This window comes from Lolium perenne, chromosome 4, assembly GCF_019359855.2.
Source record: "Lolium perenne isolate Kyuss_39 chromosome 4, Kyuss_2.0, whole genome shotgun sequence".
NCBI classification, from domain to species: Eukaryota; Viridiplantae; Streptophyta; class Magnoliopsida; order Poales; family Poaceae; genus Lolium; species Lolium perenne.
The window spans coordinates 354,799,300-354,816,503 of NC_067247.2; the positions used below are offsets into that span (position 1 = coordinate 354,799,300).

Consider the following 17,204-nt stretch of genomic DNA (forward strand, 5'->3'; position numbering starts at 1 on the left):
AAATGTTTGCGAAACATGCATTGACCTGAGATTTTCTGACTCATGGCCGTAGCTAGTGCATCAAACACATTTTCTCTTTTGAACTTGATGAGTACCTCTGTACTCACTTTCTTTTGACACCCTTGCTAGACTGTGATCATGAAGAGGAGGCCTGCACCGAAGCACCAGAAGGGGACTATGAGTTGGTCTACGAAGAGCCAGACCTTTCAGGAGGAGTTGAAGGCGTGGACTATAGGATAGTCTACGGAGCAGATGACATAGAGGCGGAGGAGTAGAGTACCTTAGACATATCGGAGCCGAGCAATGTAGTGACTTGGCTAAATAAGTTGTTGAGCTCGTCATGTCTACTTTAGTTTGACTTGTAATGATACTTAAGTAAGATCGTAGGGTGTTCTCATCGGACCTGTGAGAATACCAACTTGTTAAGAACCATGCTTGCAATATATAATATGGAGTGTTATGACCTGCAATGTTTCTGTTGTATCACTCTGAGGGATGTGATATTTGTGAAGAAGCCCCTTCATGAATGTCATATCAACGACTTATATACTACAACATGCATTGGTATGCTAGGTCACCGTCCCTGGGATGACTGGTTTTGAAGACAAAATGCATAACTTTCCATTTTCTTATGATGTGTGTGGATCAGTGTATCCTTTTCAAGTCTCTCGGGTATCCCTTACTTTTATATGTCTATGTTCCTATTGAACAAAACTTTTGTGGGAAAAATGGATAAACATATAAGGAGTTTCTTTTGGGCTTGTAAAAATGAAGAAAAAAATCATATGGTTAAGTGGTCAAGAATTTGTCCTTCCAAATCTAAAGGCGGGTTAGGGGTCAAGGACCCTAGGAAACAAAACATTAGCCTCCTCTGTAAGTGGTGGTGGAAATTAGAGACGCAAAATGGTTTGTGGCAACAAATTGTAAAAGCAAAATACTTGAGAAATAAAACCGTTGCTTCGGTTAAACCTTGTGTGCATGATTCCCCTGGCTAGAAGACCTTGTACGTCAAAGGTGAAAGAGTACTATTTTGCGGGAGGAAACTCGTCCTAAGTAAACGGGACCTGGTGAGGTTTTGGATTGATCCCTGGTTAGATAATAAACCTTTGTCTGAAACTTGTCCGGCCCTCTTCGCCATTTGTCATGGACAATATTGGACTTTCGAGAAAGTGCTTAGTTGTGACTTTGATGTTCCTTTTAGAAGGTTGTTACCTAACATGGCGGTGCAATGGGATTTTATCAAATCCAAGGCATTGTCTCGCCCTATGTCGAATGTCTCGGATGTAGTCACCTGGAACTTGAGTGCTAATGGTGTTTTCTCTACAAAATCAATGTATCAACACCTCAAGAGAAATCTAGCTGGTTCTCATAATAAATGGATTTGGAAGGAAAAAATACCTCTAAAAATTAAAATTTCCTTTGGCAACTCTTTCGAATGCTATATTGACCCGAGATAACCCAAAAAAGCGTAAATGGGCTGGTTCTCCTCTATGTTCTTTTTGGAACCAACATGAGACTGCAAATCATCTACTCTTTGAGTGCGCTAATGCCTAAGTGGTTTGGGGAATTTGGGAGGTATTTTGGGAACTGCTTTCTGTCCTACCTCTCTATGGCAAAGTGTTGCTTGGTTCCATCGTTTTGAACAAGATAACTTTTGATGGAGTTGTTGTTCGTTCTCCCTTGGTAACGATCCACGATTTGCTCTTTCTTACAATATTGGGCAGGGCTATATGGATCCGAAGACGAAGGGAAGATCAAGAATGGGGCGGATCAAATCCTGCAGCGGGCATCGTCTCTTCATTTTGATGCTACGGTGGCGCCGGGGACTCCAAGGACAAGACCGGGGGTCCTGATGCTCACGAATGGAAGTGCTTGAAGCCTCGTTATTTGTTGCTATGTCAGTTCCTGTAGCTGTGAGATGATGTACCTATATACCTGGGGTGTTTTGTGGTCATGGAGGCCTTGAACTTAGTAGTGTAGGGTAGGTTTTTTGCCCTGTAGCTTGGCTTTAGACGCCGAGCTTGAGCAGCGGGTTTTCCTACCATCTTTTGTTTCCTTTAGCTGGGCGTCAGTTGAACCTTTTTCCCGTTTCCTTAGCTTTTCTTTGTGGTGAAAACTGGTTGGATGTTGTATATTTCCGAGCTTGAGCAGCGGGTTTTCCTACCATCTTTTGTTTCCTTTAGCTGGGCGTCAGTCAAATCTTTTTCCCGTTTCCTTAGCTTTTCTTTGTGGTGAAAACTGGTTGGATGCTATATATTTCCGTTATGTGATGTAATGGAAATGGGAAGAAAGTCCTAGTTGGAAAATGATATCCAGGAAAAAATATAGCACTTAAGCCCGACAACACATTCCACACTCACTTCCGTTGTTTTCATCGCCGTTCATTTATTCCATCCCTGGGAAGGGATTCCCTTCTGTTTCACCATCACGAACACATCAACCCGGGAACATATACATGTAAACATGCAGCCCAAGCTATCGGTAGGTATGAGACTACCAGCACCAGAGAACACATAAACATGCAGGCCAGCTATCGGTGCGTACACTACCACCAGCACCAGGGCATCCATGCACGCCGTGTCGCTGCTGGTGACGCTTCAGGAGCGGAAGAACGTTCTGGGTCCTCAGAACCCTGACATGGCGTAGTCCATGGCATCCACCAAGAAATCTGCAGGAACCAGCGTTTTTGTTAGCCCATGCGCGCAACTCAGAATAAACAGGAGGTTTTTTCAATACGAACCTGCATCTTCCTTTGAGAAGCACATCGGTGGTTTTATCCTGAACACATTGCCGTGCAGACCGCCTTTTCCGACTAGAATGCCAAGATCTGGTTCAAAAAAAGTAAAAGAATTAGGGGCGGGTGCCAATGAGTATTTTGAGATCATGGGGGTAGGCAATGAGGTTATCACCCTTCAGTTTCTCAAACAGTACAGCGGTCTCGGCCTTGGCCGGTGTCTTCTCTGTTCTGTCAGTAACGAGCTCCACCCCGAGCATCAGTCCCCTTCCTCTAACATCTCCAATGACTGAGCAGAGGCACAACCACGGATGAGTATAGCTTCAACAGATTATCTCAGACATGAACAAGAAGGTTTGTTTAAATTGATCATAGGATGGAGGGAACATTTTACTTTCATGCTTCTGCTGAAGAGTTTTCAGACGCTCCACCAAGTGAGCGCCAACATCTGCGCAATGCGCCTGTCGTTTCTCCTTGTCGAGAACCTTGAGCACAGCTAGTCCACCAGCCGAACAAACAGGGTTGCCACCAAATGTGTTAAATTGGATCTTTTGAGCCATCACGCTTGCAATCTCAGGAGTTGTTACAAGTGCACCCAAGGGTAGGCCATTGCCAATTCCCTGGAAATAAAAGAAAAAACATTAAGAGTACTGTCAATAAAATCCAACTTTAGAGGTAGAGCTTTTTCCCAATATTGACGAACCTTCGCCATTGTTACAATGTCAGGGATGACATCCTGCGTCTGGAATCCCCAGTAGTTACTTCCAGTACGACCAAAACCACTTTGGACTTCATCAGCTATACAAACACCACCAGCCTTCCGGACAGTATCATAGACCGACTTGAGGTATCCAGGGGCTAGTTCAACAGCACCTCCTACACCCTACAATCATGTTCATCAATCAAGAAGACTGCTTTATGAGTAGGTTCATCTGGATAATACCTGTAAGAAATATTCAATTTCTTAAGAATACTACAATTGTAAATTTGTCATACTTGGAAAGTTTCTGCAATGAAACCTCCAACCCTTCCTGAGCTGCCATAGTTTATATGTTCTTCCACTTCCTTGGCATAAGCTGCACCATCAGACCCGAAAACTCCACGGTAAGGATCCGGATTCATGACATGATGAATCTCACCCTGCAAAAGTTGTGATGAGGCTATGACTCATTTGCACTAACAGTTTTTAGTCTCATCAAGACTGGTTTGCTAATGAGGAAATGACTCATAAGTAAGAAACATCTTAAGTAAAATTAGGTCGTAATTAAACAAAAGTAGTGCAAGAATAGACTAACACCTCCGATTATATCACGACACAGCATTGCGGAAAAAATAAGCAAATTAACTAACCGAGATGAAGTCCATATGAACTTGCAGAAAAACTAGAGATATAGAAATACTTTTGTGCTTGAGTATCAATTTTAGCATTTATCAAATCAAAATTGGTGATAGGATCATCTTTTTAAGTTCATTTATTGAACTTACTGAAGAAAAAAACATTGGACAGAAATCTGGTGATGATCTCCTCATAATAGGACACACACCTGAGGAATCGGATACTTCCATGTCTGCAAACCCGTCAGTCCTATTGTTCCAGCACTCCCACCGTGATATCCATTTCTCAATGCAACCATACTGAGATTCCCGCTATACAGCCGAGCCATCAACATTGCCAATTCATTCGCTTCAGTCCCAGAATTGACGAAATACACTACCTGCATAGCATCCCAAAATTATTGGCACTCATACTTGATTCTCGCCATCGAGTCCGTCCGTGTCATAAATTATAATAGCAATGAACCAAAGAAGTGGCGTAGTTATGTGTAAGTCGGGGGGCCCCCGCCCCCCCCCCCCCCCCCCACCCCACCCCCAAAATTGGAAGAATCTCTGAAGAATTTTTTATTTTAGGGACTTAGATGAAAAAAAATTGGTGTCTTTTGCACCCCCAAACATTCATCTTTTCTCTCTTTCCCCGCACGGATCATCTTGGGCAAGCTCCGCCACTGAACCAAAGGAAGGAAGTCTATTACCTTGAGGTTGCCTGGCATTTTGGAGGCAAGTGCTTCGGCAAACTCCACGATGGCGTGATGCAAGTATATGGTGGTGGTGTGTTGGAGCAACTTGGTCTGCTCCAGCACGGCGTTCACGATATCAGGATGGCAATGGCCACATGACACCGTGACGATGCCTCCGAAGCAATCCAGGTACCTCTTGCCCTGTTCGTCAAACAGGTACTGCATCTTTCCTTCCACGATGTTGAGCTGAAAATGCAAACAGGGTGAAAGTAAGAGGACGTTACATGCCGCCATATCTTCAGACATCTTGTGCATTTTTTTTTTTTTTTGAAATGGTGTAATATATTAAACGGAAACAAGGGTTCTGTTACAATCATCTCCAGCTCGTTCCAACACGCAGGGAGGAACAGAGCCAAGAAGCACACCATCGCTATTACTCACACGACTACAACTAGCCAGGTCATGCGCCAGATTATTTTGATTTCTACTAATTTTCTGAACCTTGTAAGCTGGAAGCAAGGTCAGCAGCCGATGGATGTCAGTAATCACACTGGAAGTCTGGGAGCGGTCTTTCTCCCATGAGCTGACCTTTGTAATAACAGATGCACAATCACTCTCGATTATAAGACCAGTCTCAATCCTGTTTATAGCCTGCTTCACTCCTTCCAGGCAAGCCAAAGCTTCTGCCATTTCAGCACTATTGCAGTTCTTGATAATTCCCCAGGCAGTAATTTTTATTTGACCTAAATGGTCACGGATCGCAGCACCCCAAGAAGCTTGGTTTGTTTCTTTTACAAAACTAGCATCAACACTCAAACTTTGCCAGCCCTCATCAGGTGGTTTCCACTCTAGACTTCTATTTTCAGGTTTCCTTCCCATGGGCATTCTCTCAGTTTCAAACATTGGCTTTTTCCCTTTTACATCTTCAGCCTGGATTTCGGCTCCCCTGTTATTGAGCATACACCTGTAGTTTCTCAGGAAATCGGTGGAATGAGCAATGCTAGCTTTGCCATCACCAAAGATACAGTTATTTCTCAAATGCCAAGCACGCCACCAAAGCAGCATCAATTTTTCACGCATCTCTGGATTGGAGGAGTTCAAAATATTTAGCGTCCATTCTTTCCCACTATTTCTTAGCCTATCTTCAGTAGGAAGCTCCCAGACATCCCTCATGCTATTTCTTAAGGCAATCGCTTTTGTACATCTCATTATGGCATGATATCCATCTTCATTTTCCTGACCGCAGATAGTGCAGGTTGGATCCAAGATCATGTTTCTAGACCAACGATTTTCCTGTACAGCCAACGCATCAGTAGCAAGACGCCAGGTAAAAATTTTAACCTTCTGAGGGACTTTGGTTTTCCAAATGGCATCCCAAATAATCCGGTCACCTTCTGGACTCTTACTCTGCTGGCCAGAGCAAAAAGCTTCCGAGTTATGTAATAGGGCGAGTCTGTAGGCACTTCGGACCGTAAAGATACCGGTTTTATCATGATGCCAAGCGATGTAGTCCTGTTCCGCAGAGTGTGGAAGACGAATTCGCAGAATCTCTTCCGCGTCATAGCTGGGAAACAGGGACCTTATAAGATCCTCTTTCCAAGTCATGGAGTTCTTATCAATAAGATCTGAGACCCATCTTTGTCTCCCTTTTCCTATCTTTTTGCTTGCCTTGAGGTTTCCTCTTGGGATCCAATTATCACGCCAAATGCGGATCTTTGAACCGTCTTGTACTCTCCAGATCACTCCTTTCTTCAGAAGTTCTAGACCATGACACACACCCTGCCAACCTGGAGAGGAATTCTGGATAAAAGCCGTGTCAGTCAATTCACCATTAGGATAATATTTGGCCTTTAGAAGCCTTGCACAGAGGCTATTAGGGAAAGCAAGCAATCTCCAGGCCTGTCTAGCAAGGAGTGCCTGATTGAAAAGTCTGTAATCTCTAAAGCCCAAACCACCAAAATACTTAGGGGCAATGATTTTTTCCCAAGCTTTCCAATGTGTTTTCTTTCTGTCCAGCTCATCGCCCCACCAAAAATTTCTGGTGATTTGGGAGAACTCATCACAGAGGCCAGCCGAAAATTTGAAAATGCTCATAGCATATGTAGAGACCGCTGCACCATCGACTTAATGAGAGTTTCTTTCGCCCCAGATGACATATATTTCTCACACCAGTCATTCATATACTTTCGGATACAATCTTTGGTCGGTTCAAATTGACCATTCTTCATTCTACCTTCTGGAACAGGTAGACCGAGGTACTTTTCTTCAAACTCAGCCTTCTCAATGTTCAGAATTAATAAAGTTTGTTGTCCATCTTCCTCTTTTACTTTGTTACCGAGTAGGATGGAGCATTTTGATGGGCTGAGTAGTTGACCTGTACCCCTCTCATATTTTCCTAGGATTTTCTTCACAATTTCCGCTTGCTCCTTTTTTGCTTCAAAAAACAAGAGGCTGTCGTCAGCGAAGAGAAGGTGAGACAAGCCTGGGGCTCTACGGCATATTTTAAGTTCTTTCATTCTTGACTCCCTGATTTCGTGATCAATGAGAACTGAAAGACCTTCGGCCACGAGAAGGAACAAATAAGGGGATAGAGGATCGCCCTGTCTCAGTCCTCGTGTGGGGTGGAATGCTTCAAGAAGTGAACCATTGAGCCGGATCGCATATCCGATGAGATGTAACACACGCCATGATCCAATCTATCCACTTATCAGCAAAACCTAGCCTTCTCATGGATCTTTCAAGGAATGTCCAATCTACACGGTCATAGGCTTTACTAAGATCGAGTTTGTAAGCACAGAATTCACCTGCCTTATTGTTGTTTGTCTGGAGCACATAGATGCATTCAAAGGCCATGAGGGCATTATCTGTAATCATTCTTCCGGGGATGAAGGCACTCTGAGAGGGTGAGATGATCTCGTCTAGCACTGGTCTAAGTCTGTTTGCCATGCATTTAGAGATAATTTTATAAATCACATTGCAGAGGCTAATAGGCCGATAATCCTTCAGACTAACGGCATCTTTAGATTTCGGGATTAGGACAATAGAAGTGTCGTTTGTGCCTTCAGGCAGAGAACCAGTCCTAAAGAATTCCTTCACAGCAGATATTACTTCCTCTTTCACAAGGCCCCAATTACGTTGGAAGAAACGCGCCGGGAAACCATCCGGACTGGCGACTTCATGGGTCCAATCTGAAACAGGGCGTTGCTTATCTCATCGTCAGTAAAGTCTTGGCAGAGTTTTTCATTGGTTTCAGCATTTATTTTTTCCTGAAAGAGGTGGAGGATACCCTCAGGGTCCACAGATTCATCCGTGCTATAAAGATCTTTAAAAAACTCCGTTGTCATCTCCTTTATTTTTTCTTCATTCTTCATAATATTACCATCTCCATCAGACAGTTGTGTAATGTTATTTTTCTTTGACCTCCAACTAGCTTTCCTATGAAAATAGCTAGTATTCTGGTCACCAGAGTTTAGCCAATCCACTCTGGAACGTTGCTTCCACATAACCTCTTCTTTTGCTAGCAATTCATTCATCTCTAAAGAGATTCTTCTTTTTTCCTCAACGCTGTATTCATCATGGTACTTACTTATGACTTGAAGCCTTTTTCTGAGTTTCTCTAATTTCCTTGGAACTGATCCAATTGTTCTTTTACTCCAGGTTTGGAGAGTATCCATCAGGCCATCAAGCTTTTTCCCAATATCCTGCATATTCTGAGCTGGCCTTTGTCCGTTCCAAGCGCCCTCAATTTCTTCACCCAAGGAGTTCTCCCTCTCCCAAAAGGCTTCATATCTTCTGCAAGGTTTATGATATTTGTCTGCTGGAGTGTCGCTAAAGCTGATTAGAAGAGGAGAATGGTCTGACCTGGGACTTACCAAATGCTCCACTCTATAGTCTTTGAAGTAGTGCATCCACTCTGGGCATGCCACCGCCCTGTCTAGCCTCACACGCACATTTCTGTCACCTTTTTGTTTATTATCAAAGGTCCATGGCAGTCCAACAAAACCGAGATCATGTAAATCACAGTGAGATAGAACTTCTCTGAACTCGAGCATCTGTTTCTCATTCCTCCTTGATTTTGAGAAATGTTCTCCCTGCCACAAAGCTTCATTGAAATCACCTGCCATCAACCATGGGCCAGTAGCATTTGGTTTTATTCTTCTAAGCAAATCCCACATGTTTTTCCTCTGGCTTGCACAAGGTTCTCCGTAAACAAAAGTGCACCTCCACTTTATTTCAATAGGCATATTCTTGATGCATACATCAATACATCTACTGCCTACACCCAGGAGATCTACCTCAATGCTCTCATCCCAGAAAAGAGCAACTCCCCCACCCTTGCCATCTTCCTTAAAAGAGATTACATGTTTGAGACCAAGTCTCCATCTAAGCCCCTCAACTACCTCCTTACATTGACGAGTTTCAGAAAGGAAAACAAGTTTTATTTTATTCTTGTGCACTAGACGAATCAACTCTTGAACTGTCCGGGGATCGCCCAAACCCCGGCAGTTCCAGGCCAAGAACCTCATTTGATCTGCCTGGCGCACTCCTTAGCGCCTGGCTTTCTGCCTTCTGACCTCCGGCTGGTTTCTGTCATCTTTTTCTTCTTTTCTTTGATCTGGTCTGTGTTATCAGCTACCTCTTCCTGCTGATTCAGCTGCACTGCCAGGTTAGCCTCACCACCCTCTGGTTCTGCAAGGGCGTTCAGGCCATTGCTGTTAGCTGCAGTGTCCTGGTAGCTCTTCTCCTTTGTCCCCTTGGCCTTCTGGTTCTCCACTTCCTCTTCCTGTCCTCCAAGTTGTGTAAGTCCATGTTCTTCCTGCCTTATTTTTTCCAGACCCTCCTTCCCCAGGCAATGCTCTAACGGTGGTACCTGCATGATGATCCTCTTCGCCAGTGGCTGCTGGACTTGGTCCTCCTCTTCATCATTTGCTCTGGGCCGCGAAGCCCCCAGGGGAAAACCCTGGGTTGTCCGCGTGGTGTTGTCGACAATCTTGGCGTTCTCTTTCCTACGGTGGTACCTTATCCAGGTTGCTCCACCCTTTTGGGAACCAGTGCCCCCACCTTCACTTCCTGCTGTAGGCATTGTTGATGTAGAGCCCTGTTTGGCAGCAGGTGGTGGAGGGGCATGCGCGCCTGCTGTCACCACCGCTTGAGTTGCTGGTACCTGCTGCAGGCCTTCGGGCGGTGTTGCAGATGTCGTGCCTTGTTTGGCTCCAGAGGCCGCCGGGGGCGTAGAGCTTGGGCTTGTAGCCTTGGTGGAGTCGATCGTGTTCTTGGTGGAGGGGAAGTCGATGATGAGGTTGTCGTTGACAGAGAGCTTCCCCACCGCAGTCGCGATGCGGGCGATGGTGGTAGTCCCCCTCTCTGGGTTCTGCTTGCTCGGTGTATGGCGCGAAGTACGCCATGGAAGTGAAGGAGCTTGGCGTACATGGCTCGTGGTGTCGGGTAGGAACCATTTCCTGTCATCTTCAGGAAGGATCGGCATGACACCAAGCTCGGCCTTGTACGTCTTCTTTCTCGTGTTGCCGGCGACCATGCACTCCGTGTACTTATGCCCGATGAAGCCGCAGGTGTAGCAGAAGGTTGGCAGCCTTTCATAGTGGACAAAGGCCACAACTTGTTCGTTCTCGATCTCGTCGATGAGGGGGATCCATCTACGGAGAGCTCGATCAATGGGGAGATGAACTCTGGTCCTGATGATCTTATCACAAATATCTCCACGAGCATTGTTATCAATACAAATAAATTCTCCAATTTTTTCTCCCAGTTCCTTAGCAAGCTTTTTGGATAATAAATAAAAAGGAATTTTCCTGAATTGGACCCATATAGGGACAGTGGTAAACCGTACCGTCTCAGGGTCGTCTCCCTCCTTCAGTACATCAACCAGGACAGCATCCTCCTTATACCTCCATGGTCCTCCCTTGGTGACGTGTGTGAAGTCGCCCTCCTCGGAAAACTCGATGACGAACCTCCTGTCGGCCAGCTGGTGTGTCTCAATGAAACCACGAATTTGCCATACCTTCCGCATAGAGTCGATGAGGTTCTTCGAGGTGATGGCGATGACAGAGAGGAAGACCCCGACAGCGAGGAATCTTCCTCGGTTTGCCCTCCGAGCCTGGGCCATGTTGATGACAATGGCCTTCTTCTCCTCCTCCGTTCCCAGCTCCTGGAGAAGCTCCTTCCCGCTTCGCCGACCGGAGCTAGCCGATCCAGGGCCAGAAACGCAGGCTACAGTGCTAGTACCAGCACCATTGCCTTCGTGAGCCAAGGATTCAGAGTAGCCCACTAGTAGCGATTTTTTAGCAAGGATGTAACCGGGAGGTGGTGGTGTGGCAGGGTGTTTCTGGTTGCTCGGGTGTTGGGGAACTTCTTTCTCCGCCATGGTGCTAGACAGGGTCGAGAGAAGATGTTGGTTGTGAGGTTGTGGTAGTGGCGATGGATCGGCAAAGAAGAGCGAAAGGTTCTGATATATAGGGGGGAACAATTTCATTCTGTGGTTACTACTCCCCATGAACAATGTGCAAGGAAGGGAATCAAAGCAAAAGGAAAACACCGACAACTGATCAATCAACGGGTAAACATTAGTGCCAAAAATTCTAGATATGGGGCGTAAGATATTCAGGTTCAGAGAATCGAGACAGGTGTACTGTTGGGTCATTTGTTCCTCTTTCATCGTGGATAAATTGGGAATCAGGATCAAAAAATCAGCGGGTGGAGTAAAGATTGGAGACGCAGATTTCGGAATTAACGGTAAGGCGATGATTTCATGATCAATGGCAGGTTGCTGAACTAGTGGGCTGATTTGTGGAGGCGATGGGGATGGGGAAGAATCCGGTTTAGCAGGGAGGTGCATCGATGTCTTACCATACTGGAGCAGGGATCTGGGCGTCCTTGATCTGAAGGTCTCCAACGCCCTTTTGGGATCCTTAGATTTTAGGATCAAATCTTTCAGTCTTCTCCGCATATCATGGGGAATGAAGTCCGGGGTTTGGGGATGATCTGAGGGAATCAGGTGCGGGATTTGTGTTTTGGGAAGAGTGGTGCGGATCATTTGTGGTTTGGAAGGAATCACACTCACCAATTTCACAATCTTTGGGGTCGGATCATCGGGATCTGGAAGATCGCCCTTCATGGCGAGCGCCTGGGTCTTCCGGCTCAAAAGGGGGGTATCTTGTGCATTTTTTGAAGTAACATCTTGCGTGTTGTTCTTCGTACTGATCAATTTTTAATTGGGAAGTGGGAGGAATGGGATTGGTATCGTCATCAATCATTTTATCAATCTTGTGCATTTTATTCGAAGTAACACATGTGCGCTATTTTCTGTGTTAATTTCGATGGGGTATATTGAGGAAATGGCATAGTCATCAGTCGTTTTATCATCTGTCAGTAGATGTTTCCCTGACAATGACAAATGGGTCCTGTGCCCACTTGTGAGCGAGACAGTGATGGGAGTGGCAATACATGGAACGGAATCTTCAGAAAAATGATTGACGAATACTTTGGTTGAAACATCCTCTTCTGCACCAAATCTGTCCACCTACCCTACTCTAAAAAAAGATACTGTATATTACTATAGGTTCCACACACGCTTATGGGATACTACTACTTTCGCACAAACATATCAGGGAAAAATCTCGTCGTTCCTAGGTATCAGGAATCATCAGACGCTCGTCGATCATGGGTATATCGGGAACCACCAGACGCGAAATCGCAATCGCGATGCGCGAAGCAAACGGAACGGATACGAGTTGGCAAATCAATCGTACCGGCTTCTGGTAGTAGTAGAAGAGGGAGGGTCCGAGAAACTTCTTCCGCTTCTGGAGGATCTCGTCGCCGCCCATCCCGGCGTACGGGGCCGGCCGGTGATCGAACGGCGGCATCTCGGGCGGCGGCCGCGCCAGGGCCTGCTCCGGCGCCGCCTCGGAGGACACCAGCCTCCGCAGCACGTCCGATGGCGACGGGCACCGCCCGCGGCCGGCGGCGGCGCGACGAAGCAGCGAGGAGGCCATGGATCAGGAGCAGCCGAGATGAGATGAGATGAGAAGAGAAGGAAGATAGGAGTGTAGAGTGTGAGATTGGCACGGGTGTAGTAGTGGCAATGGCGGCTCACTGGGTGAGTCCCGTAGTTGGCAGTGACGTGGAAAAAGTCCAGATTCCGATAACGATGGCGTGGTGCGGGATCTGGCTGGCTGCCACGTCGGGTGGAGTGACGGGTGCTCTGTCGCTGATGTGCGGGCCATGGGTGCAGGAATTGGTGGAGTTCGTGAGTGTGGTGGATGCTGGCGTGGTGACACGCAAGATGTGTTAAAGAGAGAACTGCACGGGTACGAGTGTACGACGCCTGAGCAAGAAGAGATTCATGCGTTAATTCGCAAAAAAAAAAAAAAAAAGAGATTCATGCGATGCCGGCAGCCGGCTGGTGTACTGTCGCCATCGCCTACCGAGGTACCCGTGTGGATGCCGCCTTCGATATCCTCTCACGACTTCACCAGGAATACGTGTTCCTTACTGGGCTTTAGGCTATCCGGTGTTTCGCCTTCGACACATCCGAGCGCAAAAAAAAAAAAAATGTTTTATATTCAAAAATGTTTATTCTAATGGCAGGAGCATATGCACCCAAGAATTCCCTAAACTCTTCATACCAACTAGAGGGAGTTGAATAAGATTTTATGAAACAACTGCTAAGTAAAATAACGTGGAAGCTTCAAGTAGATAATTCACATATTTTTCTACGATAATACCACCAACCTGTTAATAATCATCAACAGCAATATAAAGATGTCCAAAAGTAATAAAAATTACAAATAAGTCATTGAACCACCTAACGACGACTACAGACAGTAGAGCTTGTTGTAGTAGATAGACGGGAAGTCGTCGTGCTACGACCTCAAAGAACCAGCGCACTAGAGCAGCAACCATCGCCAATGATGACAACCGTAGATCGGAAGAGACTGACCTGAAACCGCACAATCGAACACGAAAGACGACCGGATCACGGGGAGATCCGCCAAACACACAACTCTGCGGGCCCTCCGTCGGCACTAGATGCACCACCGGAGCGAGGATAGGACGGGGAGGACCTTAATAGCCGCCGCCTCACCATTATGGAGAACAAACTGAAAACAAACTAAGCAGAGAACTGGAACCTTCCCGCTAGCGAGAGGTTGCGGTCCGCCACACCTCCAAGGCCCCAAGGCCACCGGAGGCGGTGTGGACAGGCAGCGTCGGCGACGAGAGAGACGAAACCCTAGATAGGTTTCACAACCGCCTCACAATTGCCTTTTATTTCTCTTGCCCCGGTCCGGTAATGCCCTTGGGCTATTTATACCACGTTTGTCACTATAATTGTACCACGTTCTTACCCTTGGGCTATTTGACCTTTGGCACTAGGATTGTTTTTTGAGTAGTCCTTTCCTTGAAGTTTTTGCCTTTAATGCCCCAAAATGACAGACGTAAATTTGTTACCAATTGAAATGACCGGTATAAGCGACTAGAGGGGTGAATAGGGCTTACTCAACCTTTTGGTTCTTTTTCAGCTTAGACTTGCCACCAAGATAAATGCTTTAGATATGCAGTTATGTGAATTTTCCTATATGACAATCAAGCAATACAACAAGTAAATAAAGATACAAGTAAAGGATAGAAGTAACCTTAGTGATGATACCCATAGTACCTTTCTTGTTAAGGAAAGTGTGTGTACGTTGAAGGGGTGTGGTGGCAGAAAGGCCAACCAATGCCACAAAAGTATCGCCTTATCCTCCGTTGAAAGAGCCACAAAGGCTAGGTCACTCTCTACTAAGCAGTGGCCTTGAAGGCGGCGATAAAACCTTTATACTAAAGTTGAGGCAATCTCCACAACTTAATTGGAGGCTCCCAACAATAGCCACATAGCTTTACAACATCAAGCACGAGCTCCGGGACAACCTGTTTTTCCTTAGGGTTCCAAGGAACCCAAGAGTATCTAGATCCACAAATGAATGCAAGGTGATTCGAATTTTCTTTGTTGAAACACAAGATCTAGTCCTTCTCCACGAAATCCAAAAGTATCAAGGAGATTGGAGCATTATAGTGGGAGGAATTGCAAGAATAATTTTGTAGGAACTAGTAGGGAAAGCCTCATCACTGGTGCACCAAAATACCTATTTTGTGGCGCATGAGAGGTGCGTCGCCACAAAAATAAGGTTTCTGTGGCGCACCAGCCCATGCGCCACATAATTAAGGTTTCTGTGGTGCACCAGTGCCTCAGTGCGCTACAGAAACAGGTGCGCCACAAAAATAGTTTTCAGTGTGCCACAGAATTTGCTCGTATTATACACGATTTTGTGCTCCCTACTATACACATGCAGGTTATATACAGCAATATACATATATTATACAGATTATATACAGAAATATGCAGATATAGTATAAATAGCATGTACATTGCACAGATGTACTATAGACATCATCATCACATTACTTAGATTCCGATCGAGATACATATATAGTGACAAGTGTCAAATGTTTTACATACAACTCTTAATTCATATAAATTTCACCATTTCGAGATACAAAGTGGTCTTCATCCGGTTCCTCCTTTGCTCCCTCCTCTCTACCCGTCAGGCTCGCTTGCATCGGGGTCTTCATCCGGTTCCTGGAAAAAAGACCATATAATCAATAAATGCCTCATACATTGTTGGTCAACACAAATATTAACATTCGGGGACGGCGTAAGTGAGACCAAGTCCGATGCACAAGAGATTGATATTTGTGCTATCTTAGCAGGCTCACTTACGCCACCCCCGAGTGTACGGTGACCAAGCATTTTAATCATCGGCATTTTGAAAATACCAAAGCAAATGGAATGACAAGGGCCTAATACATTGTTGGTCGAAACAAATATTAATATTTAGGGAAGGCGTCAGTGAGGACAGGTACGATGCACAAGAGATTGATATTTGTGTCATCACACCAGCCTCACTGGCGCCTCCCCCAAGTGTGTAGTGACCACAAAATTTAATCATCGGCACTAAAATGGAAGAAAAGCCAATGCAATTAAGAAGTTCCAACTCAAATAAGAGATAAGTAGCTAGTATGAACTAAATGGAATGCCTCATACTTTGTTGGTCGAAACAAATATTAACATTCAGGGATGGGGTCAGCGAAGCCAAGTAGGATGCATAAGATATTGATATTTGTGCCATCACACCAGGTTCACTGGCCCCACCCCAGAGTGTACAAGTGACCAAACATTCTAATCATCGGCCAATGCAATTAAGAAGTGCCAACTCAAATAAGAGACAAGTAGCTAGTATGAACTAGATGGAACGCTTCATACTTTGTTGGTCGAAACAAATATTAACATTCCAGGATGGTGTCAGCGAGGCCAGATAGGATGCACAAGAGATTGATATTTGTGCCATCACACCAGGCTCGCTGGCGCCACCCGGCGGGAGTGTATAGGTGACCAAACATTCTAATCATCGGCACTAAAATAGAAGAAAGAGCCAAGTGGTATCGACTAGATAGCATATGCCTCATACTTTGTTGGTCGAAACAAATATTAACATTCAGGGATGGAGTAAGTGACGCCAGTTAGGATGCACAAGAGATTGATATTTGTGCCATCACACCAGCCTCACTTGCTCCACCCCCGAGTGTACGAGTGACCAAACATTCTAATCATCAGCACTAAAATGGAAGAAAGAGCCAAGTGGTATCAAGTAGATAGCATAGGCCTCATACTTTGTTGGTCGAAACAAATATTAACATTCAGGGATGGCGTAAGCGAAACCAAGTAGGATGCACAACAAATTGATATTTGTGCCATCACACCAGGTTCACTCACGCCACCCCAGAGAGTAGTGATTGACCAAACATTCTAATCATCGGCAGGTACAAAAACACCACCAAACCAGCAACCATGGTGACATAAGTCAAGATGCTCAAACACACATAGCATGGAGCAGATGCTCCAAAGGGATTATTCATCACTTGGTATAGACCAAGTGATGCTGGCAAAAGAGAGGCCAAGCAAGAACCAGTAAATCCAGTAAGTGATAGATATGCCTAAACAAGCAAGAACACATAGCATATCCCAGCTAACCAGATGAGACAAGTCTTGGTAGCCAACTGAATCACATAGCACCACCTAGCCTTTTAAAACCATCAGAAACTGTCCATTTGAGAGAAATAACATTGGGGTAATGTTAAAATGTTTGTCTCCATATTTGGGAGACATTTTTATTATTGGAGTCTAGCTAATGGAAATCAAGAACTAGTCTTGATCTCCAAATGGTGATTAGAGGGAATTTATTCATCTTAAGCAACATTAGGGACAAATGGGATCATGCAAGGGACTTGGATCATTTGGATCATAAGGCATCAATTAAGGAGGCAACCAGGGAGAAAGGAAAAAAATTGATGATCCATTATCATAGGCAACAAAGCAGCAATCATTTTCCCCTCTAATCTAG

At 45.3% G+C, this 17,204-nt stretch overlaps 2 protein-coding genes across 2 annotated transcripts; both read right to left on the minus strand.

The window, feature by feature from the left end:
- Positions 1 to 2,365: 2,365 nt before the first annotated feature.
- On the minus strand, positions 2,366 to 12,842 carry LOC127296920 (alanine--glyoxylate aminotransferase 2 homolog 1, mitochondrial). Its single transcript, XM_051327168.2, has 9 exons — positions 12,516 to 12,842; positions 4,765 to 4,995; positions 4,279 to 4,449; positions 3,731 to 3,874; positions 3,438 to 3,617; positions 3,129 to 3,354; positions 2,910 to 3,023; positions 2,741 to 2,827; positions 2,366 to 2,668 (listed from the first exon to the last, which is right to left on the minus strand). Exons 1-9 carry the CDS (start codon positions 12,756 to 12,758, stop codon positions 2,625 to 2,627), a joined length of 1,440 nt encoding a protein of 479 aa, XP_051183128.1. The 5' UTR covers positions 12,759 to 12,842; the 3' UTR covers positions 2,366 to 2,624.
- On the minus strand, positions 9,049 to 12,509 carry LOC127296919 (uncharacterized). The gene has a single exon (XM_051327167.2). The coding sequence runs from the start codon at positions 11,879 to 11,881 to the stop codon at positions 9,272 to 9,274; it is 2,610 nt and encodes an 869-aa protein (XP_051183127.1). The 5' UTR covers positions 11,882 to 12,509; the 3' UTR covers positions 9,049 to 9,271.
- Positions 12,843 to 17,204: the final 4,362 nt, after the last annotated feature.

Excerpts from the sequence above, each read along its gene's own strand:
- LOC127296919 (XM_051327167.2), bottom strand. The coding sequence starts at position 11,881 with ATGAAGGGCGATCTTCCAGATCCCGATGATCCGACCCCAAAGATTGTG.
- LOC127296920 (XM_051327168.2), bottom strand. The coding sequence starts at position 12,758 with ATGGCCTCCTCGCTGCTTCGTCGCGCCGCCGCCGGCCGCGGGCGGTGC. Across the intron at positions 3,875-4,278 it reads GGAAGTATCCGATTCCTCAG|GGTGAGATTCATCATGTCAT; the intron begins GTGTGTGTCCTA and ends CAACTTTTGCAG. Across the intron at positions 3,355-3,437 it reads ACATTGTAACAATGGCGAAG|GGAATTGGCAATGGCCTACC; the intron begins GTTCGTCAATAT and ends TTTTATTTCCAG.